The sequence below is a fragment of the Bombus flavifrons genome, chromosome 11 (genome assembly GCF_040668555.2).
Source record: "Bombus flavifrons isolate JBK064 chromosome 11, iyBomFlav1_principal, whole genome shotgun sequence".
Taxonomy (NCBI): domain Eukaryota; kingdom Metazoa; phylum Arthropoda; class Insecta; order Hymenoptera; family Apidae; genus Bombus; species Bombus flavifrons.
Genome location: NC_138452.1, coordinates 10,201,621 through 10,224,929, shown reverse-complemented (window position 1 = coordinate 10,224,929; position 23,309 = coordinate 10,201,621). Strand labels below are relative to the sequence as shown.

The window sequence follows — 23,309 nt, the reverse complement described above, 5'->3', positions numbered from 1 at the left end:
GCTTCCTCTTCCGAGGGTGTAGTCTTGGTTTTATTTTTGCTTCAGTTGTTTTTTTATCTTTTTATCGTCAGGTTAGTCCCTCTTTTTCCTTTTCGTGTTTCGTTCGAAGGTGAAAAGGCTGGTTTCGATGCGCGAAGCTACGTTTTCGAGCAAACGCGAGCTTGAAACGCGAGATTGATTCAGAAAATCGAAGAGCGTTTAGTTTAGAGATTGGACGTTCGTTGTCGAAGATTCGTCGTTGAATTGGGACGATGGGAAATCTGTTTTTGTAGAAATTAATGGTAATTTTATGAAAACGTCTGGACAATTGTAGGGTTTCTTTTATTGCCTCGATGCAAAGTTGCTCGGGATAGTGTCAAACTGCTTTTTCGTACTTTACTTCAAAATTCGATGTCTCCGGCAATTTTGAGCGATAATACGGAAACAAGAGAAAACCTGTGGATGGTAATTTCACTTAACAAACTTGAAACGAGTCCATCGTTTCCCGTAAAAGCACCCAGAAGTTGGCAAAGCAATCTAAATTGGCGGAGTGCATTCCAAACAGCGTGCGTTTTACGGTGTTCAGATAGTACAGAGTGTCTGATGCAGTTTTAAATTGATTCTTTTACGTTCCTTATCTTTCAATCCTGTTCAGCTTTCCCGTGTTTCTTTTTTTTTTTTTTTTTTTTTGTTCTCATAAACCGTATTACATGGACATTCTCTTATCTTCCACTTTGTCAGACCTTATACCGAAGGAACAAAATTTCTGTAATAACAAACGTCGATCTGCACATTATTCGTTCAACACTCGTCGCGAAAAAATAACCTATTACCAGGCTCGATCTTTGCTAAATTGATCACGCCGGCAGCACGGATATTTTTCCATCATCCCCAAGGAAATATCTGCGAGCCACCGGACAGACGAGCAAAACGTTCCCTTAGATACTTGTCAAAATATTATGACGGCCAGGTAGCTTCCACTACAGGTCTAAATTAAGTTTTCTCCATCTAACGTCGTATTTATGGTACGGTTATTATTTACAGCTTCTATATTTTATACAGTTCCTTTTAACCAAGATAATAATCTACTTTAATAGGTAACTTCACAATTGGAAAATATTCTTTCACTTTGTTTCCACGAATCATAAATAATTACAACCTGTTTGAAGATTACATTACGTAATTTTATTTTATATTTTACATATTCTACATACAGTTTAATTCGAAAAATAATTTTTGCGTGTATTGTTACAACACACTATATAACATACAATTCAAATTGAAATAACAAAACTCCAAAAACATCAATCGGTCAAGAATTAAAATTCTCTGTTTAATTACACTCTAAATTTACTTAAAACTACGATAAAAATCCGCTCTATTTCTTTCATCGACAAACCAACTATCAATCGCACAACAACGTTTCGCTGCAACGATCCATTCGCTTCTCATCAAGCGATCGAACCTTTCAAAAAATTACCAGCTCCACTATTCCGTGTAAACGAACGTACAGTGAACGATCCTGCGCGAAAGAGACCTCGATCGGTAAAACTTTAATCGGTATTCACGAATCGTCGTCGAAACGAAACGAAACGAACGGTTGTCGTGGCTGTAGGAAACGCGTTCGTCGGATGGGCGAAAGTCCGGTTGGATTATTCGGGGATCCGGGTCCGAAATATCAGAACGAACTTGTCGACCGGATAGCGAAAGCCAGACGCTGATCAATTCGACCAGTTAGCCAGCCACTTCGACTCGTTCCTGCTCCGTGGAGCTTAACAGATTAAGCGGTTCGCGTCGAGTTTGATCGAGTCTTCTAAGTCTTTCATTACGACGTCCCCGAGAGCGTGGGTGGAGTTTATTATTACGGGCAAGAAGCAGGAACGTCTTGTTTGTTAAACGAGGGGAGAGAAGAAGACGCAAAGGGGTCACCGCGTGGTTAGGATGCTATCTTCGGGGGTTGAACTCGGCAGTGAGTCACAATGGTCGGAATAAAGTGGAGGTAGCGTAGGATCGGTGGACGTCAATCAATTCGACCGAGCAAACGTCTTTATTAACTCTTTGCTGACCCGTCCACTGGGACTCTACGTTGGGGATGTTGAAAGAGATTTTGGGTGGTTAGAATGACAGTGCTTTGGGCACGAGATTAACATAATATGGAAATTTCCATGCTCCGCCGTGTTTAACGGTAGAAATACCGGAATGGTGAAAACAAATAACTCATAATTTATTATACTGGAAATTTAATAGGTTTAGTTGCTGTTAGTTCTAGGGTTGAGCTTTTCGTTTGCTTAGAGAATTTCTTAATCCCGAAAGGAACAAATCTCTAATTTACACGAAGGAAAATAATCAGTGACGGAGAATTTGTTAAACTGAACTATAAAAAACTGTAGAAAAGATCGTGGAAGTTAATTGTATTCGCGAGATTCGTGATATTCTAGAGTCGTTAAAAAAGCTCTAGGATAATAGAATCTTCGTAGAATGTTCCGAGTGAGACAATTGTTTATTATAAACCGTGATCTTCTTTTTTAAACGAGATTTATGTCAGAAATTGATGATCGAGAGAAACCACCGCGGAATGTTGATTTATCGAGTTCCGTTTGTTCATTATTATTCATCGTTGGCTATATGCACGGCAATATGCAATTTGATGCTAGCTGTCGAATACAAATTTATCTTTAACATACATATCGTTACACGATCACTATGGATCTGTCATATTCTTTACGGAAGCGTCTAAACTTGACTGTAGGAAAAACAGAGGAATGCTAAATTGCTTTGAACCGTGCCGATTCAAATGGAAACTCGGACATTCATCATCGCGTTCAATAACGCAGAATCCACGTACACGCCGCGAATGTTTCTGATTCCAGGTGCGAATCGTGTGAGGTCATCAGCATCCGCTACGATGGAGCACTTCGATGTACATCAGGGTACCCACATACTTCAAGTAAGCGTAATTTTGCATTTTTTGTTGCATTCGAAGCACGCATCGAAGTTAAAAAATACCTCTAATAATAACAAGTCTTACATCGATGCAAAGCAATTGGTTTCGAAACGACTTTGAGGAAATCGTTTGTTCGAAAGAAACTTGTTCGCCGTTCCAGTATAGAAAAAATAGTGAAAACGAAGTTGGGAAAATGACTTCCAACCCCTTTCAATATCCTGTGAATAATAAAGTTACTGTAAATTATTTACTCGACTTAATCAACTGCGGATTTTCATACGAGTTCGTATTTTCATAGATTTTCATCGAATCGAAGATTTCTTTCGCTTGTATATAAATATTTTTTCTTGCCTCTGATTACTTTACATGTGTGTATTTCTGCAGCCTCGAAATTCTTATAAACGCGTAAAAATCCGCGGTCTGGACTAACGAATAATGTGACAAAATTAAAATGGAAAAGAGATACTAACGAAATAATCGTAAGCGAAAATTGCGACAAAGATTCGGACGCCGGTATCCCAGGAGCTGACAGAAGGGGGCTGGGAGTGATCGCGAGATAACCGGGATGCCACGTTGGTGCCGGTAGAAAAAAGAAAATAAGTGAAAGAGCGAACGAAAGAAAAAGGAGATAGAAAGAGGCTGAAGAGCGATTGCACTCATATTTTCCGTTTCAGTCGTTGGACGGGTTCGCGATGGCGGTCGCCGCTGATGGACGGTTCCTGTACATATCCGAGACCGTCTCAATTTACCTTGGACTCTCACAGGTGAGTGTGTAGCTAGTTTGTCCATTCCCTTACGAATCGTCGTTGTAAGCGTGACTTGTTCGCGGGGATGTTGATGGAACCTAGACTAAACGAGTATAGTATAGGGATGAAGCTAAACAGAGAAAGAAAGAGAGAGAGAGAGAGTGGAAAAGAGAGGGTTTGGGCACGAAGGGGGGAGGAAGTAAAAGACGAACGAACGAACGAACGAAGCCAGGGCGTAGAAGAGATAGGTGGTGGCGGCGGGGTGGGTGAAATGAAGCGGAAGACATATAAGACACAGGCATGCACGTGAGGCTGGCACGTATGCGCGAGCCGGAAGGGCAAAGATAGCAGCACACCGAGGGAACACGGCCCGTGGAAAAAGGAGAAGCTCGATGAAGAGGAACGAAGGGTAAGAGACGAAGGCGGTGGCGGAGGTGGCCACGGCGAACGATGAAAAAGAAGGGAAGAGACGAGGAGAAGAGGGAAAAGAAGCAACGACGCGAGGTAGCATGGCTCGGGAAAAAGAGGAGGTGGATAAGGACGAAAGAGAGGGAAGAAGAGAGAGAGAGAGGTCAAGGGAGGAAAAGAGGAGAAGGTTGTACGAGTTGGCGGCCATACTGGCTGGCACCAAGCATGACATAGACGAGGGAAGGATGGGTGGTGGTTGGGGGCGGGGGTGGTCGCATGCGGCTCACGTAGCCTCTGCACGGCGGCGTGTTCGCCATTCCTAATGCCGCCCGTGAAGGTAGATGGAGAAAAGAGAGAGAGAGACAGAGAAAGACAGACAGACAGACAGACAGAGAGGAACAGCTAGACTGGGAAGGGAGCGTGGAACGGAGAAACGGAGGAACAGAGATGGATAGAGTGCTATAGCGGGAGGAACAGGAGGTGAACGGGAGGTGACCGGTGTACCAGCTCGGTTCTGCGAGACTCGTGGAGCAATCAATAGGGTGTTTCGGGGATTCGGGAAACCGGCGCCGACGTTGCCACAAACATGGCCGCCGGCAGCCCCTGTGTTCCGGAGGTATTTCTTCTTTGCGAGAGAGAACCGGCCAACGGAATGCCTGGCCGTAGGTAGATGTTCCAGCGCAGACATGGAAATCGAGTCGAGTGGAAGCTGTTCTTTCGCTCGCCCCGTATTGCAATCGTATCGTTCCTGAAGGCTCCTACTTCTTTCCTCCATTCGGAGTCTGCACCCTCTGGCGAGGAACGCGATATAGTTGCATGGCGTTCCGGTACGTTAACGATTTCCAAGTCTCGTTGGCGTGGTTGATTTTTAATGGTTCTCCCTTCGCTGTTTGGTGGGTTACGAGGGTACTGGTTTTAGTATTATTATTATTCTGTCGGCAAGTTCGATTGAAATTAAAGTTTCCGTGCCCGATGAAATTGACTGCCTCTCTCTCTCTCTCTCTCTCTCTTTCTCGGTCTCTTCCTCCGTCGATCGTCGAAGCCTCCCCCGATGGGAAACCGTACCCCTCTGAGCTAGTAATCTACTTCGCGGGATTTACATACTCTTACGTGCTTTGTCTTTGAGCAAGTTCTCGGAATCTTCGGATCGAAGGGTAAATCGACGTGTTAGGGTTGCCTGAGTGTTTAAGTAATTGCGCCAGATCAAGAAGAAGGTATATCAAAAATGATAATAATTACGTGGCTGTGAATATTCAGAGAATTTATCAACCATCGAATAATTAAAACACCGACTTTATCCATAGATAGACGATACCGAAACATTTTTCCTTCGGATATCTATCGAACGAAGTCCTTTTATTGGTAGAGATACTTGTAATTAAATAACGGGCGTTATTCCAGCGAAAAATACAAATTGTTTTGCTTTCCGTTGTTGTCGGTATTTATCGATATTCCACCCTCACGCCGTTCCGCAAAGTTTTAATAATAAAATTTCGGTTTCAAACGTGTCCCGTGTTTTTACTACGTTTTAGGATTCGCTTGAAAAATACCACTTTGACAAACAATGGAATTACTCGCATTTGTTGGTGGAAGGGATCCTTTAAAAAATATTTCGCGCTCCGAAACACGGGTTTTCGTAAATTCTTTTACGCAAAAACAGATAGCTAAACATTGCCATCGAACGAGAGGAAGCCGTCGGTCACGTCGAAGCAGTTTTTCGTGGAAACTATCGTATTAAGACCCGCAGAGTTTCCCTGCAATGAGACCACCTCGAGAAAGCTGTCCTCGACTGCAGTTTTTCCTCTAATTAAGTCACCTTTCTGCGACTTGTCAAGGAAATTACGATGTTTAAACACGTGTTCTTCCACTAGACTCGCATTTGTCTCATACTTCGAATTCTTGAAGGAAAAGTCAACGTAATAGCTTGTCTCTGATCGAAAGTTCTTATCGGACTAATTTACTTATTAGGACTTACGATCAAATTTCAAAATTCCAAAATTGAGAAAATATCGAAAGACACGAGAGAAAACGACATTTTTGTGAATTTTAGGTAGAGATGACGGGATCAAGCGTTTTCGATTACGTTCATCAGCAAGACCACGCGGAAGTCGCGGAACAATTAGGCCTGGGACTGACATCGAGCACCTCTTCCGGTCCACACTCGTCGAGCTCCGGTTTAGCGTCGCCGAGTAGCGCGGCGTCCGAAGAACACGGTTCATCTTCCACCGCGAATCCCGACGGTAAGTTTCTACCGTGACGTGTATTTTTTTTTGAACGACGCGTCTCTCGTCGACTGAACGAGCCGTGATGACATCATTCGCGTCGAGATTACGAAGTTGATAAACTTTCAGTAGCCGCTAAAGGATCGTGAATAGATGCGTCGTTGATAAATCTCGACGAAGCAACGACTAACTTTTTCTCTTTGTTTGAACGTAGTTTTATCGTTCTATCTAAGAAATATTCGTTCGTTTGATCCGATTTTTGTTTCGCTTTTTATCCATGTCGAAAAATGTCTCATTTTTTATTCATTGCTTGTGGGACTTTGTCGTAATTTATAAACCAAGATCTTGTTTCCTTCTGAATTTTTGAAGTTTCCAATTGAATATTGATGGTTTGAAGTATAATTCGAAGAAGAAAATCGGTGTTCTTCTGTACACGCGTGCACGCACATGTAAGTAACGAATATTTATGCGTTGTTTTTAATTTAATTATAGTGTCGTCGGTAATGTCGTTATCGGCAAATAATCTTTACAAGGGATACGATCGTGCGTTCTGCGTGAGGATGAAATCCACTTTAACGAAAAGGGGGTGCCATTTTAAGTCGTCTGGTTATAGGGTGAGTATCACTGTTTCCTCAGAAATCCTATATTTTCAAAGATTACCCTCTCGTCTTCTTTCGTTCCGATGCTTAAACATTTTCATTCTGTGTTCCAAAGATTCTTCGAACCGTAACTTTCCACTAAACATGACGAAATAAAATATTCTAATTGATAGCAATCATGACTTACTTATCTATCATCGATCTATCGTAATTTACCATCGATCGGATTCTGTGAATTGTTGATTTAATCGGTTTAACGAATCGCGAATCAATTGCGTTGAGTTAACGAAACCATGGATGTTAATAAGCAATTACGAATTCAGGTCGTGTTATTACTGTGCCGTTTGAGACCGCAGTATACGTTTGGCCATTCAAGAAAGTCTGCACCACCATTGATAGGCATGGTTGGCCTGGCGATCGCACTTCCTCCGCCAAGTGTGCACGAAATTCGCCTCGAAGCCGACATGTTCGTCACGCGGATCAGTTTCGACTTTCGGATAGCGCATTGTGAACCAAGGTGAGCGTTATAGGAAATTTTCTAGAAAATTCCATTCCTCTGTCTTTCTCTATTTTCCACGTATCTCGTTGTAATTAATTCTCGAGTTTATCTGATTTATGTTTAGTTAAGTTAAGTTTATCTCATTTTATTATAATAATTAGCTAATTAGCTATAATTAGATAATTATCTTTAGTGAATACGAACAACGTAATGTCCCGTTTTTATGTTGATCTATAGGGTGTCCGAATTATTAGATTATACAGCCGACGAATTAACGGGGAAGAATCTTTATACGTTGTGCCATGGGGAAGATGCGAATCGTCTTCGAAAATCTCACATCGACTGTAAGTATTTCCATAGATCTTCGTTTACCTCGTTTATCCACTTAATCCGTGCTTTGTCGAATCATTATGGAATACAAATTGAATCAGCGACTTCACTTGACTCTTTGCTCGTTATTTTAGCCGGTTAGTTACATCAGAATGATCTCATTTGTTTCAGTGATTCACAAGGGGCAAGTGCTAACACATTATTATAGATTAATGAATAAAAGCGGAGGATACACGTGGTTACAGACGTGCGCCACGGTAGTGTGCAATTCAAAAAACGCGGAGGAGCAAAATATCATCTGTGTCAATTATGTTATAAGGTAAATTTCATGGTGTAAGATAATTCGTCTGAGATCAAGCATAACATTACGTTGAAATTCTCGGATCGAACAAATTGTTTCAGTGGTCGAGAGTTCGAAAATTTAATCATGGACTGTTGTCAACTGGAAGAAGGCGTGATGGGTGTTAAACGCGAGGACGCAGCTGGAAACGATCCAGAAAATGGATCACCGGATGCCGATAGAGGAGGTATAAATCGATAGAGGAGGTATAAATTGCGACTTCTTTCTTTCCGCTATTCTTCCCAAAAATGACCGAATATAGCTACTTGATCTTCGTCGATAGTGCAAAACTTTCTAATCGCTAAGATAGCATCGTAACGCGTTTCAGAAGGAAGAAATCACGGTGGACCACCGAACCAGCATCAAGAACATCCTCACAGGTCGCCGCCTGAAGATCGCGAAGATACTCGCGGGTCGGAGAGCGAGAAACGAGGCAGCCGGCATCACGACAACATAGCTCAGTTACAGCAAGAGCCGCAGACAGCGGTAGGAAACATTAACACGCTCGTAGTGAAATTACGTGGACACAAGCGAAAGCTGCACGAGGACGATAGCAGCTCGATCGAGGAGGAGGACGAGGAGGACGACTCAACGGTGAAAGTCACGAATAACGAGAGAAGCCACGCTCTAAGTCCAGCTCCATCAAACCATTCCATTTCAGGAGGTGAGCAAGTACTGTGCTCGGCCAGTCCTAAATCGAGACGCGTGGAAGATAGAACGAGCAACGCCGACAGTACGGGCACCTCCGTGAAAGATCTAGAGCAGGCGATGTCCAAGCATCTGCCAGTTCAGAATCTCAATAAATCCCATTCACCGACGCTGCATCAGCCTACGGATTTCAGCACGGACGCGTTGCTCAAGCAGCAACAGCAAAGGAGTACGATACAATGGATCGGAGCTCATCATCATCTGGGACATTTAAGTCCGCAACAGTCGACTACCGCGCCATTGCCAGCGTCCGCTCTTCTACGACAATTATACGCCAACAGAGAAAGCGTGATACGAGCTAACGTTCACGGAATCACGTCCAGTAGTACTACAAGAACCTCTTCTTCCGGTGGAACCTATTACGCCGGGGACACGACACCCAGTGGTCCTCTACCCACTCCACCTGGCTCCGAGGGATCCAGTACCTACGGCGAACATCAATTTGTGTTAGCAACACACAACCAGAAAAATTCCACCGGAACAAGTTGCGCTGATGCGTTTACCAGCCTGGTTTCCTCGTATTCTACCGCCAGCGGTTACACGGTCGATTATCACTCGGCGATGACTCCGCCGTCATCCGTTTCACCGAGAGACAAGCAACAACAACAACAACAGCAACAGCTGCATCCGGTAAACGTGATAAGCAGCTACGAAGGCTCGTCGGCTTATAGCGATCCCGTGTTACGACACCAATACGAGCCAGCGCAACCATTGCCTTTAAAACCACAAGTGTATTCGGCTGCTGTTCATCCGAGCGCGTTGGACGCTGCTGCAGCGTATGCCTCGGCCGGTTTAAGCGAGCAAGCGCAATTTTATCATCACCCGGCTGCCGGAGCTGGTTTCCACATTTACCATCCGACGAACAAGTCGACGACGAACGGTTGGTACAGTTCGACATCCTAGTGGCGTGCGCCGGCACGCGAGAGACGTGTACTTAAGTAACTGAAAATTCTGAGCCCAAAGTCCCCACATGCATATCAGTGATATCATATTCACCTCGGCATCTCTGTACACCGATTTCCCTCTCGTTTCCCCTCTCTCCTTCCATACATTTGTTCATCTTTCCCTTTCGGTTATCTCCTATTTTCGCTTTATCTATTCTTCACTTTCGCCACAAGCTCATCGTTTCTGTCTTCCCCTAAGCTAGTTTTCATTTTTTATCCCCGCGTCTTTTCCCATCACCCAAGCGATCATACGCGCGCATACAATGTGCCAATTGAACTGTAAAAAATCGCTGCTCTCTATTCTTGACTATGTAGAACGACTTATTGTAATATAATAGAAATAAATTATTATGTATGTTGACATTTTCGGAGATATTCGCGAAAGCAAAACGGAGGATAGGAGTTTCTTAAAAAAAAAAAAAAGAAAAAGAAAGAGAAACACAAAAAAGGGAAGGAATAAATTTGAAACACAGAGGAGAAGAATATGTTTTGATGCGACGCTCAAGGGGCAAAACGGTGAATCTCGAAACGCGGTGACCAATTAATTTAATATAGTCCCACGTGAACACGAGAATAACGCATGAAAGAAGGAACAACGGAAGAACGAAGACAGAGATTTACCAGCGTTATTGCTGTAAAAAAAAAAAGAGAGTAAAAGAAGAAACGCTGGCGTGGTTGTTAGCGATAAATTTACTCGAGAAGCCGTACTTGTCGTAAATTTTTTATACTTGTAACATTTTGTTGCGTAAATACGATGACTTTAGTAAAGTCAACAGTGCAATCGTTACACGTTTTTTAGCGTTAATTTAAGAGGATCGAATAGAGAAGAATAATGTTTACCTTTTTGCTTATAAATGAAAAGAAGCGTTGTTTCTGTGCGAGAGAAAGGAGAGAGTGTGAGTGTGATAGAAAGAAAGAAAGAGAGTATGTAACACTACGAAGGAAATCGCTATCTCTATTAATATAGAAAACTAATTATTTTAACGTTCTATCAATTTTATCAATCTATCAGTTACATTTATTAATCGTTGTCAACAAAAGTCACGTATTAAATTTGATTGTTCGAATCTTGACAACGTAAACGTTAATACATATCGATTTGTCCGATAACGATAAATCACTGCCTTACCAATTGCATATGGATATATAAATGTAAAAGGCGCTTACCTTTAAAAAAAAAGCTATGCGAATGTGCAACGAATCTTTTTTGTTGAAGTAAAAGTTACTAAGCATGGACATACATGTTGCTAGAGGTAGCGAATTCTTTCAAAGAGATTATTATGTTTTGTTGTAAATTGATGAATTGTTTTTTGACGAGTACACATGTAAATACAATTTTATGTGCTGTAAGATCCACCTGTTGAATATTTCTATTCATAATTTTTCGGAATATTTCTACGGAATTTATTTTCGTTGAAAGAAAATTGTAAGGCAGTGACTTAAGCATTAAAATATATGCATAACGTCTCCATCTTGGTAAAACAAAAACTTGTGATTCAGTACAGCTTTCACCCTTGAGATTAAAAAATTATAATATAATTTTAAAATGATGAAAGATTGAATTTTCTTTTCGTCATAATTCTATAATATTCTTCAAAAAATAATATGTCCACTCACGATTAGCAAATTTACAATATTGTGCTTTTTAATGCTTTACAAAATTAAACAAATTTATCACTCCACATCTTTCATCGGAATACAATACACAACAAATTATAAACATTTCTTGTTTATATTTTTATTCACAATTTAAGTTTGAAATACATATAAGTTATATTATTTTATTATTATTGTATTATTTGTAAATTTCATTTTATCCTTTATAATTAATATTTACCTGACTAATTTAGATTAATCTACGTATGTTTGAAATCTTATCAACAAATTCTAATACTTAAATAAGGCATAATATCTATTAACATCCATCTACCAGAGAGATAAGAAATACATAAAATTGGATGTAAATCAGCTTCCACCAAATACCGATGTTGCACATGTAAATGCCAAAAGATTAAATATGTGCAGAAGCATTTCGTATAGAGAAAATACTTACATTAATTGCCAATGTCTATGAATACACAAATGCAGTACATACAAAAACATCCCTTAAGTTAAATTATTCTTCAAACATGTATAAGAAACTAAAATCATACATAAGAATTACAAGACTAATAGTAAATTTACTTGTTCTATTTTATTGCTGAAATAATGGTTAGCTTCGAATTAAATTGGATATAAATATCTCTAGGTACTTATATTATTCCTCATTTAGAAATTCATGATATAATTTAAAGATAAAGTTACAGCGGATTGACATAAATTATTATGAAAGCTATCAGTTTTCATTCAAATTCTACTAAATTTTAGTTTCCTGTCTTTAGTGCTCAAATCAAATGTTATTTATTATGCTGAAAAGAATATTTTAAAACATAAAATTTTAAAAATTACTTTTTTTTACCAAAAATAGAGCAACCGACGTACTATATTGAATAACAATTATATATTTTTGTCGTTTTATATTATAATAATCATACTCTTCATTATAAGAGAAAGGTCGTAGAACCTAGAGATAAAGAAAATAAAATGATAAATTACGTTACTCGACAATGTTCAGTGGCTACCTTATAAGATTAATAAAGAGGTTAATAGTAAGGTTAATAATAACCTCTTTCTCATGAAGTTACTTTCCTTATACTTCACTATACTAATTGTCGATGCTTTTTAAAACGCTCATTTAAGATATAAACTGAAATTAGCTATAAAATCACCTTTATGAAAAATAATCAATTTGTTATCTCCAAAAATTAAAATTAAAAAATTTTCGGAGCTCCATTTAAATCTAGAACACCACTATTTATCATCGATGTAATAATGATTCACTAATTTAAAACTTTGCCTGTCAATTAATTAATAAAACAGGTGCAAATGAAACACTTGAAGTTTTCCAAACTTTAGGTTATGTTTATCAGTTTCACTAATTCTCACATAGCATGATGTACAACTTTAACATTTAATATATTGACCTTGAGTCAGCAGTGTCAGTACGAATATACTGAACAGTCATTGGAGCTTGTGCTCATCGCTCTCATACTTGCAGCAAGCTATATAAGTGAGAAATCTAAAAGGGGATTGCAAAACGATAGTGTACTTTTGTTCCGTTTTAGTAAACGTTTACCATCAGAGTGAAACAGTCGTGGACATAAACCATGATTTTTCGATTCGTAGTCTTCTTATCTTTTTTGATCTTCACGATCGAAGCGAAGAAGTATTCACAGTTTTCGGAGGCTGAACATTGGCAAGAATTCGAGGAGTTTTTGAAATGGAAGAAAGCGAAGGAAATGGGTGAGAATGGTCCGGGAGAAATTAAATACGAAAAACATCAACATCACGAAGATCATCATAATATGTACAAATCGTCTGAAGGAGATCGACAATTTCCTGTCAATAATCCACCACCTATCGATCAGGCAGCTTTAATGGCAAGATACATTGTCAATCAAGCTGGTAAAAAAATACGTTTTTTTTCATAGTAACAACGTTTTCAAAGCTAATAAAACGTTATTACGGTTCTTCTTTATTTTGAAATTCAAATTGCGTAAACAGCTACTTCTCAAACAAAAGCGTCACATTTCAGTGCAAAATTACGAATCATTCGGAAATTAATAAAACGAGTAGAAAGAATATCTGCATATATAATGTAGATATGCGGTTATCTGTACCGAGTTAGGTAAAAGTTAATATTAGGACTTTCAACGCTTTGTCTTGGCGGCTTTCCAGTTTTTCGATGAACTACTATAAATGAATATTATAGATGAATATTGCCTAAGTTGAATAAATATTACTTTTGGTAATACGAAATCATTCAAAATTCAATATCGAAGAAGTCACGATGAATCAAGTCGTGACTAGCCAAATAATTATTATCACTGAAGATATTTTGTCTAATCTAGCCATTGAAAAGTTGTTTATTCAAACAAATAACATATTTAACATACGAATTATTTACGTACTTACTCTTATTAAATTCAATTACCTTCGAAGTAAAATTATTTGTTTATTTGTTTTATTATGTAAATTTATTGCTTTTTAATAATCTGGGAATATATATGTATATTGTATACATATGTATGACATCATTTTCATTGTATACGCTGTAATCGCGTATATAACTTTAGTTGCTTAAATATTTTATTTATTATTAATATCGTTATTAATGGTAACTATGTTAACAAGTAAATATGTAAGTAGTATTCTTCACTATGTTAATTAGCTTTTTTATCTTATAATAACAACTAATTATAATGTAAATATAATTACCAATAATTTTATGTATATATACAGACTGGGTATCCGTGGCGACAATCAGCGCAAGAAAGGATATCGAATCGTTTCCAGCTGTAAATTTAGTTTCCTACAGCGATGGGCTTTTAGGGAATGGATCAGGGATTCCATATCTTTACCTTACTACCCTGGATTTTACAGCTAAAGATCTTGCAGTAAGCATTTTTGTAACACTATTATTAATATGTATCGCAGTCGCAAAAATACGTCGTATGTTTAATATTACCATCGTCTGATAAGATAAAATCAATATCAACGTTGAGCAATATCAATACGTATTATATTGAATACCCGATTATTTTTATTAAAACCTTAATCACTATTCTTTTATTTTCTTGTCTTTATTACCTATTTTATTGAAAATCAATTCCGATTTAATTACAGAAAGATAATCGGGCCTCGATGTTGATGTCATTAGCTCAAGGGGAATACTGTAGAAACAAGCGGTGGGATCCTATGGATCCACGTTGTGCCAGGGTTCTTCTAACCGGCAAGATTAAACCAGTTAGTAGATTTTTTATTTACAGAATATTTAAATTAATGGAATAATTAACAAGTATTATTATATCTTTTACAGTTAAAAAATGAAAGTGCGGAAATCGAAGTAGCTAAAAAAGCAGTCTTCACGCGTCATCCAGGTCTAATTAATATGCCAGCAGGTAAGAATTTTTTAAATAAATGAAGTCAATTAATAAAAAATATTACTATGAAGTATACATTTAAAAATATTGTGTTAATTGTTACAGATCATCATTTCTATTTCGCAAAATTGAAAATAATTTCAGTCGTAGTATTGGATACATTTGGCGGCCCGAAATACGTCTCTGTACAAGATTATTTACATCCACCAACAACGAATATTATTGAAGAATTCAATAAACATTTTCCCCTGAAATCTTACGAAAGTAAATCTGAAGAGGAATATAGTCCAATTTCTAATATATTACATCCTGTGGTACAGCGTGTGTGAATTGTCTGAAAGATACAAGTTATAATAACACCATAATTTTATATACTTTTCAACAAGCTGTAGCACAAAGTTTTGATACTAGTACTTATTTAAATATATAGAAATCCACGTATTAAGTATAATAAATAAATTTATAAATTAAAATCGTAAGCAAGTAAGTTATTTTGTTCTGGTGTTTATCCAATGCAATTAATTGCTTATTGATTATTGTGTTCTTTTCTGTAAGAGAAAAGGGTATAGGAAAGTAGTTTTGTAGGAACAAAATAAATAGACAATATGTAATGTATATCATTATCACTTATATATATTAGCAATTAATCATGTTTTCAAGTACAATTGGAAAAATTAAATCCTTAGTATCATCGCAATATGACACACTATAGTACTGTTTGCTACAAAAATATACACCTTTTCTTGTTTCAAACTCATAACAATTTCTGTAAAAATTTATTTAAGACCATAAATCCCACTTAAGGGGATGTACAAATTTCGTGGTGTGTTAATTTAATTTAAGATTTTAAATATGTACATGTTCGTAATATAAAAATTACGTGTTCTTAAAGTACATTACAAAGAATTAAAATATCGTGTAGTATTCTTTAATACAGGGCGTTATAAATTGCAATAGCTTTTGTAATTTTACTTGAATATCTGAGCTATTGTATATGGAATTATGAATTATTTATACAGATTTTACATAATTTACTTAAAAATATAAAATATTCGTTATATATTAATATTTATTTTTTCAAAAGAAATATTTAAAATAAATTCGTAATTTGATTACGGATCAATATACAGTATCTAATTATAAAAGCTTGCTAATTCATTTTTGCTACGTCTTTTTTGCAGTGCTTTGTGTATTTTTTCCATGAGTAAGACTGGATGAGCTTAGCATAACAGAGATTTGTTCTGGTAATGGACATGCAATTAATAAAAGTTCTTCTGAATTATAATATTTACTCAGTATTTGATATAGTTGTGTAAATGCAGCACAGACATTATTTTTTACCGGTCTAAACAAAATAAACTCTGTTTCCTTATTAGAGAGATATAGTTGCATCAGTTGTTGAATTTCAGGACATTTAAACTTAATTATCCGTAATACCTCGCTAATTGCTGCCGCAACATCTTGAGGATTTCCAAGAGCATGTTCTGGAGATGCATCTGGGGTATTGGTATATAACTTCTCCCTTTCTAACAGTTTCAAAATTGGATGTATCAGTAAAAATGTTGCATGCTGTATGAGACATTGACAAGTGTATTTCAATTTATTATCCACATGCTTCCTTGAGTCTATTAGTTGCTCCTTCATTTGAGGTGCTCCTTCCAATAAAAATTCTAGTAATGCATTATTTGACAAAGTAAAAAGTCTTGAACTCTTTTCTAATAAACCAAATGCTGCTGTCTTAACTTTAGAAAAATCCAGGCTATATTCTTTTATGGTGAAGTCTACTTGAAATGGTGCAATTTGTTCTCTTAAAATGAGCAAATGTTTTATTTGAAAAAGTTCTGCATCTAAAGATGATGCTCTTTTCTCTATTTCATGCCTTGCATTTTCTATACTCTGTACACAAAGAGATATTGCTTCCTGACTCAAAGATTGGAATACAGATCTGTCCACGCATCTATATAATCTTGATAAACATACTAATGTCCTACGAACAGTAGGATACCACATTCCATGAAGATCTGCTGGTGAATTCCCCATATGTGTCTTTTGGTAGATAGAATCTATTTCTATATGATTCCTAGATATTGGTTCTAGATTATTATCATCATTAGATGAAACAGATATTTTTTTCATTTTTGTCTGTCTGGATTCTTCTCTTATTGATTCTGCTATATCTTCCATCATCTTTAACTTTTCTGGATATGCCAAATCACCTGGTGATGGGTTATAATTCAAAACATCAGACTGCAAGTAGAGATGTGCACGGAAAACCAGTCTCTCCTGTACATCATGCAATAATTGCAGACAAATGTTACCAAAACCTTCTAATGGTTCAAAATTGTTTTGAACATGTTCATCTAACATTTCAATCCTCAAAATGCAACAAATTTCAGCTAATGTCTCCAAATGATTAATATGAATTATGAATGGTCTAAGTGTATCATACAAAGATGTACATAAGCTTTCAAGATATGCTGTTAATCCACTGGATGGTTTAGAAAAAAATTCATAAAATAATTTATACTCATCCATCGATGCATGTAACAGTAATGCGCATGAATTTCGTACCAGACTACAATGATCACCATTGTATTTCTCCTTTACAGACATTAGAGACTTTTGTACACTACTGCCTAATACTAATCCTCTTTGACTCCAATAACATTGATGGCACTCTGACAATAAGCTGTCATATTCTTGTCTCTTATAAGATTTTGCTTCAATTTGTTCTATAACTGGTCTAGCTTTTGACAAAATAGTTTGAAATCTTCCATAGAAAAGAGCTAAAGCTGCGTCTGCATTATCTTGGGAATCATCATTATCTTTTAAATTCAATATACTTTCTGTGGTCTTGCTAAATAGATTAAAAATATAATTTTGCATCATCGATATTGCCTTAGATTGACAGTGTTTATATTTGATTAAATAAGTATTGCTTTCTTTAAACGAAAGATTATTCTGCACAAAGTCTATGTTAGTATCAATTTTATCTAGAATATTAAAAAACATTTCGCTATTTACTGATAACGTAGGTGCTTCTAGTTTTTCCATCATCATATCAATATCTTTAAAATATTTCACATATTCTGTGATGTTTTCTATGGTAGAATTTAATTTTCTTTGATCTGAATCAAGCTGTTCGCTAGCATCATAAAGCGATATCGTTTTATCAGAAACCTCTGAAAATTGTTTATATAACAGAGTAAAATCTTCTAATGCTTCTTCTATTTGAAGACAAAGTTCATGACACTCTTGTCGTCGAGATTGTAGTTCATTAAGGTACAACACATATTTCATATCTTTCCTGTCCATACACTCTTTTTCTAACTTGGCATAATGTTCTAATAGATCTTGGCATCGTTCTATTTGTACTGATTTCTTAGTTTCTTCGCTTGCGCATACGGTATCACCTGTCTCCTCAGTTTTCAAATTGCTGTCAGGGAACAATTCTTCTTCTAAATTCAATAAACATTCTTTTTGGTAATCGGTTAACGGTGCCAGAGAATCCTCTGACAGATCCCACTTGGTTAAGTTATTTGGAATGTTTTTCATCTTCGACATGGTTTCTTGTCAGTGAAAATAAATGTTACGAGGTAGACGTTTTTAAGAAAAGCGATATTGTCGCATATATGACGCTCATACCGTTCTGTAATATAAATTAAAAAGTTCCCTTCAAAAATCTGACACCGCAGCAATCACGAATCACAATCGTGAAGTTGATAAAGATTTATCGACTATGACGCAAGATGTCCACTGTATGAAATATTAAAATCTATATTACAGGATCAAAAGTTTTAAAACAGACATATATATATATATGTGTGTTATTAAATTATTATTATAGATTAAACATACAAAACATAAATATTCTTATAATATCATTTTAAAAAAGATAGTGTTTCGAAAAGAAAAAAATATTTCATAGGGAATTTATATCAATTAGATAATAAATGTATATTACAAAATTTAAAATTTTATTATGTATTTGCAGTTGAATTGAACACACATATAATTAACACACTTAAAAATTTATCTAGACATATGAAATTTTTGAAGTATAAAAAATTCTGTCGCATACTTGAAAATCAGACAAGATGATTTCATAGCGCATGCGCACAAAAAATCACAAAATATCTTTCATTGAAAACAAGATTATATTCCTTTTTACCACTGTATTTCTGACGTGAAGGTTTGTGTTAAATTGAATCTCAAAATATCTATATGATCTTGTGAAATCAATTGCGTTTGTATAATAATAAGTACTTTTATAAGTAATTGCAGTGTAATAAGTATAATATTATTAAGTAATGTTGTATTGTTACGTTTGATGACCTAACCTATAAAAGTCATGGCGTTTTAATATTGTAGGATGACTCCGAGGTACGAATTAGCAGTTGGTCTTAACAGGGGCCATAAAACGACTAAGATTCGTGTGGCCAAGAATAAAAATGAACGGAAAAAGACAGTATGCGTTTTACCCGCAAGACTAAAAGGGGTTAGTACGCAACAGTGATAAACATTCCTGTTTTATGATGATACTTTTGTACTATATCATTTCTGTTTATATTTCATAATTAAACAATTTATAAAACAAAGAACAATACAAAGTAAAAGTAATTCACTAATTATAAAGATTAGTATTATGTGCTCATAAATCTTCTAATTCTAGAGACAAACTAAACACAGTAAGTTTGTTAGAGATTTAATCCGTGAGGTAACTGGACATGCACCATATGAGAAACGTGCTATGGAATTGTTGAAAGTTTCCAAGGATAAGCGTGCCTTAAAATTCTTGAAGAGGAGGGTAAGGATGTCAATAAACTTTGTTACTTGAAGTGTTATATATTCCAAATGAATATTATATTCTATTCTTATATTTTATAGTTGGGCACACACATCAGAGCTAAGAGGAAGCGTGAAGAACTTGGAAACATACTTGTCCAGATGAGGAAAGCAGCTGCACATCATTAAATAACACATTAAATTTGTATAGTAAATCCATAAAAATACATATATATGAAAAATTATTACTTTGTATTTCATATAGAAAGTATTGTATTTCATATTCCCTTTATATTCTTAAATTTACTAGACTAATTTAATGTTATAAGTTAAATAAAAGCATAACAATTTAAGTTGAAAGCCACTGATATTCAAACATGTCTAGGGTGTCTTATTGTCAATATGATTCAAACGTAGTTACTATAATAATTCAGAGAAATCAAATTGACGTGGAAAGTATCTAGTTAACGTTGCTTTTGTAATTAATGTTCAAAAAACTTAACAAACTATAAAATAATTATTTTCCATGAAAATTTCATAAAAGAGTTTTATGTTACATAACCTATTTCTAAGTAGGTTATATATGTACAGTATTTACGTTATTAGTTCGGTGTCATCCCAAATTAAAAATCAATAATGATTGGTGCAGTTATGTTAAGTTCGTTAAAACAAATTAAAGCTTCTGAAGCAAATTGTGCACTAACAATGAAGTGGTTTATTAAAAAATTCGCACGATGTAACAATGTAGCAATTTATAATTTTCAACAATGTCAAACAGTGTATACGACTTTTACTCGATTGGAAATTGAAAGAAATAAAGAAATTGAAAGAAAATCTTCTGATTTGAAACACTTTAGAGATTTGTCAAAAACTGGACCATCACTCAAAGAATTCTTGACACCTAAAATTGAAGTTTCTAGTGAAACTATTAGTGTACCAAATATTCCTTATATACAAAATATTGATGGCTCTGATCAAAAGGGTAAATAAAGACAAAATGTTTTAAGTTAGTAATATTAAAAGAAACTGTAAATCTCACGTATGGCGTTAATTTTCGTATTCAATAAATTATATTCCTTTTAGTTTATTTTGAAGTTTATGGCTGCCAAATGAATGTAAATGACACAGAGGTAATCTGGTCTATTCTAAAATCTCATGGTTACAGAAAAGTAAATGAAATAATAGAAGCTAATATAATTCTACTAATCACATGTTCTATTAGAGATAATGCAGAACAAAAAGTATGGAACAAGTTAACTGATTTAAATAATGTAAGGAAAAAGAATAAAAGTTTTCCTGTGAAAATTGGTTTGTTAGGTATAACTATAACTTTATATGCATGGGTAATAGATTTATAATATATTAATATTACGATATTATATATACTATCTTATTGTAATAGGATGTATGGCAGAACGATTAAAGGATAAAATATTAGAAAAGGGCAAACTTGTCGACGTCATAGCTGGACCAGACAGTTACAAGGATTTACCAAGGCTATTGTCTGTACCAGACAATGAAACTGCTATTAATGTTGTTTTGTCATTTGATGAAACATATGCAGATGTTACACCAGTGAGATTAGATCCAAGTTCCACCAGTGCATATGTGTAATCTGTTATCCTTGTCATTGTTGTGTAATTTATAATTATTATAACTATCTTTATATGTGTTTTCTTCATATTTTGTTAGCACAATAATGCGTGGTTGCGATAACATGTGCACATACTGTATCGTACCATTCACAAGAGGAAGGGAAAGATCGAGACCAATCGACAGCATAGTGAAAGAGGTTCAATCTTTATCTGACGAAGGTGTAAAGGAAGTGATACTTCTTGGGCAGAATGTAAATAGTTATAGAGATACATCTCAATCGGAATTCTATGTTAATAATAATATGGAAACACACTTAGCAAAAGGTTTCAAAACGGTGTATAAAAACAAAAAAGGAGGACGTCGTTTCGTTGAGTTACTAGATGAAGTGTCTCGTATCAATCCAGAAATGAGGATCAGGTACTACAAATATTTTCACGTTTGAAAATAGCTATTGTTATTGAATATCATTATAAATCATTTCCAGATTCACATCGCCTCATCCAAAAGATTTCCCAGATGAAGTTTTACAATTGATAGCGGAAAGGCCGAATATTTGTAAACAAATTCATTTACCTGCTCAAAGCGGTAATTCCGCGGTTTTGGAAAGAATGAGAAGAGGATACACACGCGAAGCATATATAGATTTGGTGCATCATATACGTGAAACTATTCCGAACATGTGTTTTTCTAGTGACTTTATTACCGGATTTTGTGGAGAAACGGAAGAGGAATTTCAAGATACATTATCATTGATAGAACTAGTGAAATATAATAAAGCCTTTCTTTTCTCCTACAGCATGCGGGAGGTAATACACATTTTATAAAATTCATGTAGTATATTATATTTGAAAAATGGAGACCTTTTATTATTAATCGTAGAAAACGACTGCACATCGTCGTTACAAGGATGACGTACCACCGAGTGTTAAACAAAATAGGCTCGAAAGAATGATTTCAACATATATAACGGAGGTAGAAAATGTAAATAAATTACAGATTGGACAATTACAGCTTGTGCTTGTAGAGCAAGTAAGATTTTACAATTTATTGTAATTCAACTATGTTATAGAATGATGATATATCAGTAAAATATATAATAATTAATTTTAGCCCAGTAAGCGGTCAAATGAAAAATTTCAAGCAAGGAACGATGGTAACACGCGAGTAGTAATTCCCTCCATGACTATACCTACTGGAAAATATTCAAATGACACGAGATCAATAAAAATTGGTGATTACGTTGTTGTAAAAATTGAGACTGCTAATTCGCATTCATTAACGGGCACGCCTCTGTATCATTCGTCGATAACAGAATATGCATTTCCGTCTGTGTTATAAATAAATATAGAATATAATATTCGGAGATTTCATTTGTTATTTAATCACGCTTATTGTTCCATAATACATTCAATTTTTGAACGAGACACGTAGTCTTTAATTACAATCGTACAAAATTAAATCGACGTATTTACTAGTGATATAACAGTATTGTGAATGAAGAAAAAAGCATTTACATAATAAATAGATATAGTTCAATCTATTATTATGGTACACACATGGCGGTTTATAGGTACGTAATCTTTCCTCTTACGAGGATGATATTAATAATTTTTAACAGAACGTTACATACTGATTAAAAAAGAATTATCTATGCTTATTCTACTCCGTTTGTAGAGAATTTTTTAATACTTTATTTTCTCTCATCTTTTCATAATTTCAACAGCACTTGATAAAACTTTTCGCGACAATAAATACGTTCGATTTGCGACAATAAATCTAGACGGAGATTCGGTAAGTTTCAACGCGTTACCGTTCAAAGTACGTTTATAAATTATTTACATAACGACAATATTCTATTCTTTGAAACAAGAATCATTTTGTACAAAAGAATCTATTAACAAAATAACCAATTTAAATTTACACGTATCTTTAAAAAGAAAAAAAAAAATTATATTAACACCTGAGTAGGTATCATCAACTTATACAAAATATCGATGTCTTTGGAAGTACAGAATTCGTTTCCAAATAATACGTTGACCGAAATGATACATGTTAAACAAGACTGGCTGTTCCGATATTAATAACGCAATTATCGGCACCGCGCTCGTAGACCGTAAGATCATGGTTCCTCGGTTGTTCTAACAGTGCAGCCAGTTGTTCTCCACTGGAGAATGCGTTTGGTGTGGTCGGAAGAATTACATCGCACTCTAATTGACCTAAAAGAGCA

At 35.7% G+C, this 23,309-nt stretch overlaps 6 protein-coding genes across 22 annotated transcripts in view; 4 read left to right on the top strand and 2 right to left on the bottom strand.

The window, feature by feature from the left end:
• The window catches only part of LOC138184882 (protein trachealess), a 138,582-nt gene extending 127,079 nt beyond the window's left edge, over positions 1–11,503 (top strand). For all 10 annotated transcript variants that reach the window (XM_069123288.1, XM_069123287.1, XM_069123286.1 and 7 more), the window contains 9 exons: positions 2,850–2,926; positions 3,598–3,687; positions 6,128–6,317; positions 6,792–6,913; positions 7,222–7,415; positions 7,635–7,741; positions 7,899–8,046; positions 8,130–8,254; positions 8,396–11,503. In XM_069123288.1, coding sequence (XP_068979389.1) covers positions 2,850–2,926; positions 3,598–3,687; positions 6,128–6,317; positions 6,792–6,913; positions 7,222–7,415; positions 7,635–7,741; positions 7,899–8,046; positions 8,130–8,254; positions 8,396–9,678 — 2,336 coding nt within the window. In that variant the 3' untranslated portion in view covers positions 9,679–11,503. The remainder of the gene's footprint in view (positions 1–2,849; positions 2,927–3,597; positions 3,688–6,127; positions 6,318–6,791; positions 6,914–7,221; positions 7,416–7,634; positions 7,742–7,898; positions 8,047–8,129; positions 8,255–8,395) is intronic.
• Positions 11,504–12,757: 1,254 nt separating this feature from the next.
• CREG (Cellular Repressor of E1A-stimulated Genes) lies at positions 12,758–15,180 on the top strand. Its single transcript, XM_069123300.1, has 5 exons — positions 12,758–13,223; positions 14,061–14,215; positions 14,445–14,564; positions 14,638–14,719; positions 14,807–15,180. The coding sequence occupies exons 1-5, from the start codon at positions 12,926–12,928 to the stop codon at positions 15,028–15,030; spliced, it is 879 nt and encodes a 292-aa protein (XP_068979401.1). The 5' UTR covers positions 12,758–12,925; the 3' UTR covers positions 15,031–15,180.
• A 129-nt stretch (positions 15,181–15,309) lies between these two features.
• Cog3 (conserved oligomeric Golgi complex subunit 3) lies at positions 15,310–18,435 on the bottom strand. Its single transcript, XM_069123297.1, has one exon. It carries the CDS (start codon positions 18,263–18,265, stop codon positions 15,866–15,868), a length of 2,400 nt encoding a protein of 799 aa, XP_068979398.1. The 5' UTR covers positions 18,266–18,435; the 3' UTR covers positions 15,310–15,865.
• A 363-nt stretch (positions 18,436–18,798) lies between these two features.
• RpL36 (ribosomal protein L36) lies at positions 18,799–19,731 on the top strand. Its single transcript, XM_069123446.1, has 4 exons — positions 18,799–18,893; positions 19,073–19,199; positions 19,374–19,508; positions 19,589–19,731. The coding sequence occupies exons 2-4, from the start codon at positions 19,074–19,076 to the stop codon at positions 19,673–19,675; spliced, it is 348 nt and encodes a 115-aa protein (XP_068979547.1). The 5' UTR covers positions 18,799–18,893; position 19,073; the 3' UTR covers positions 19,676–19,731.
• A 120-nt stretch (positions 19,732–19,851) lies between these two features.
• Positions 19,852–22,447, top strand: LOC138184724 (CDK5RAP1-like protein). Its single transcript, XM_069122958.1, has 7 exons — positions 19,852–20,468; positions 20,570–20,803; positions 20,889–21,096; positions 21,179–21,499; positions 21,567–21,888; positions 21,962–22,111; positions 22,193–22,447. Exons 1-7 carry the CDS (start codon positions 20,123–20,125, stop codon positions 22,418–22,420), a joined length of 1,809 nt encoding a protein of 602 aa, XP_068979059.1. The 5' UTR covers positions 19,852–20,122; the 3' UTR covers positions 22,421–22,447.
• The window catches only part of dgo (ankyrin repeat domain containing protein 6 diego), a 138,146-nt gene continuing 137,053 nt past the window's right edge, over positions 22,217–23,309 (bottom strand). For all 8 annotated transcript variants that reach the window (XM_069122953.1, XM_069122949.1, XM_069122951.1 and 5 more), the window contains one exon: positions 22,217–23,298. In XM_069122953.1, the coding sequence (XP_068979054.1) occupies positions 23,135–23,298 (164 nt within the window). In that variant the 3' untranslated portion in view covers positions 22,217–23,134. The remainder of the gene's footprint in view (positions 23,299–23,309) is intronic.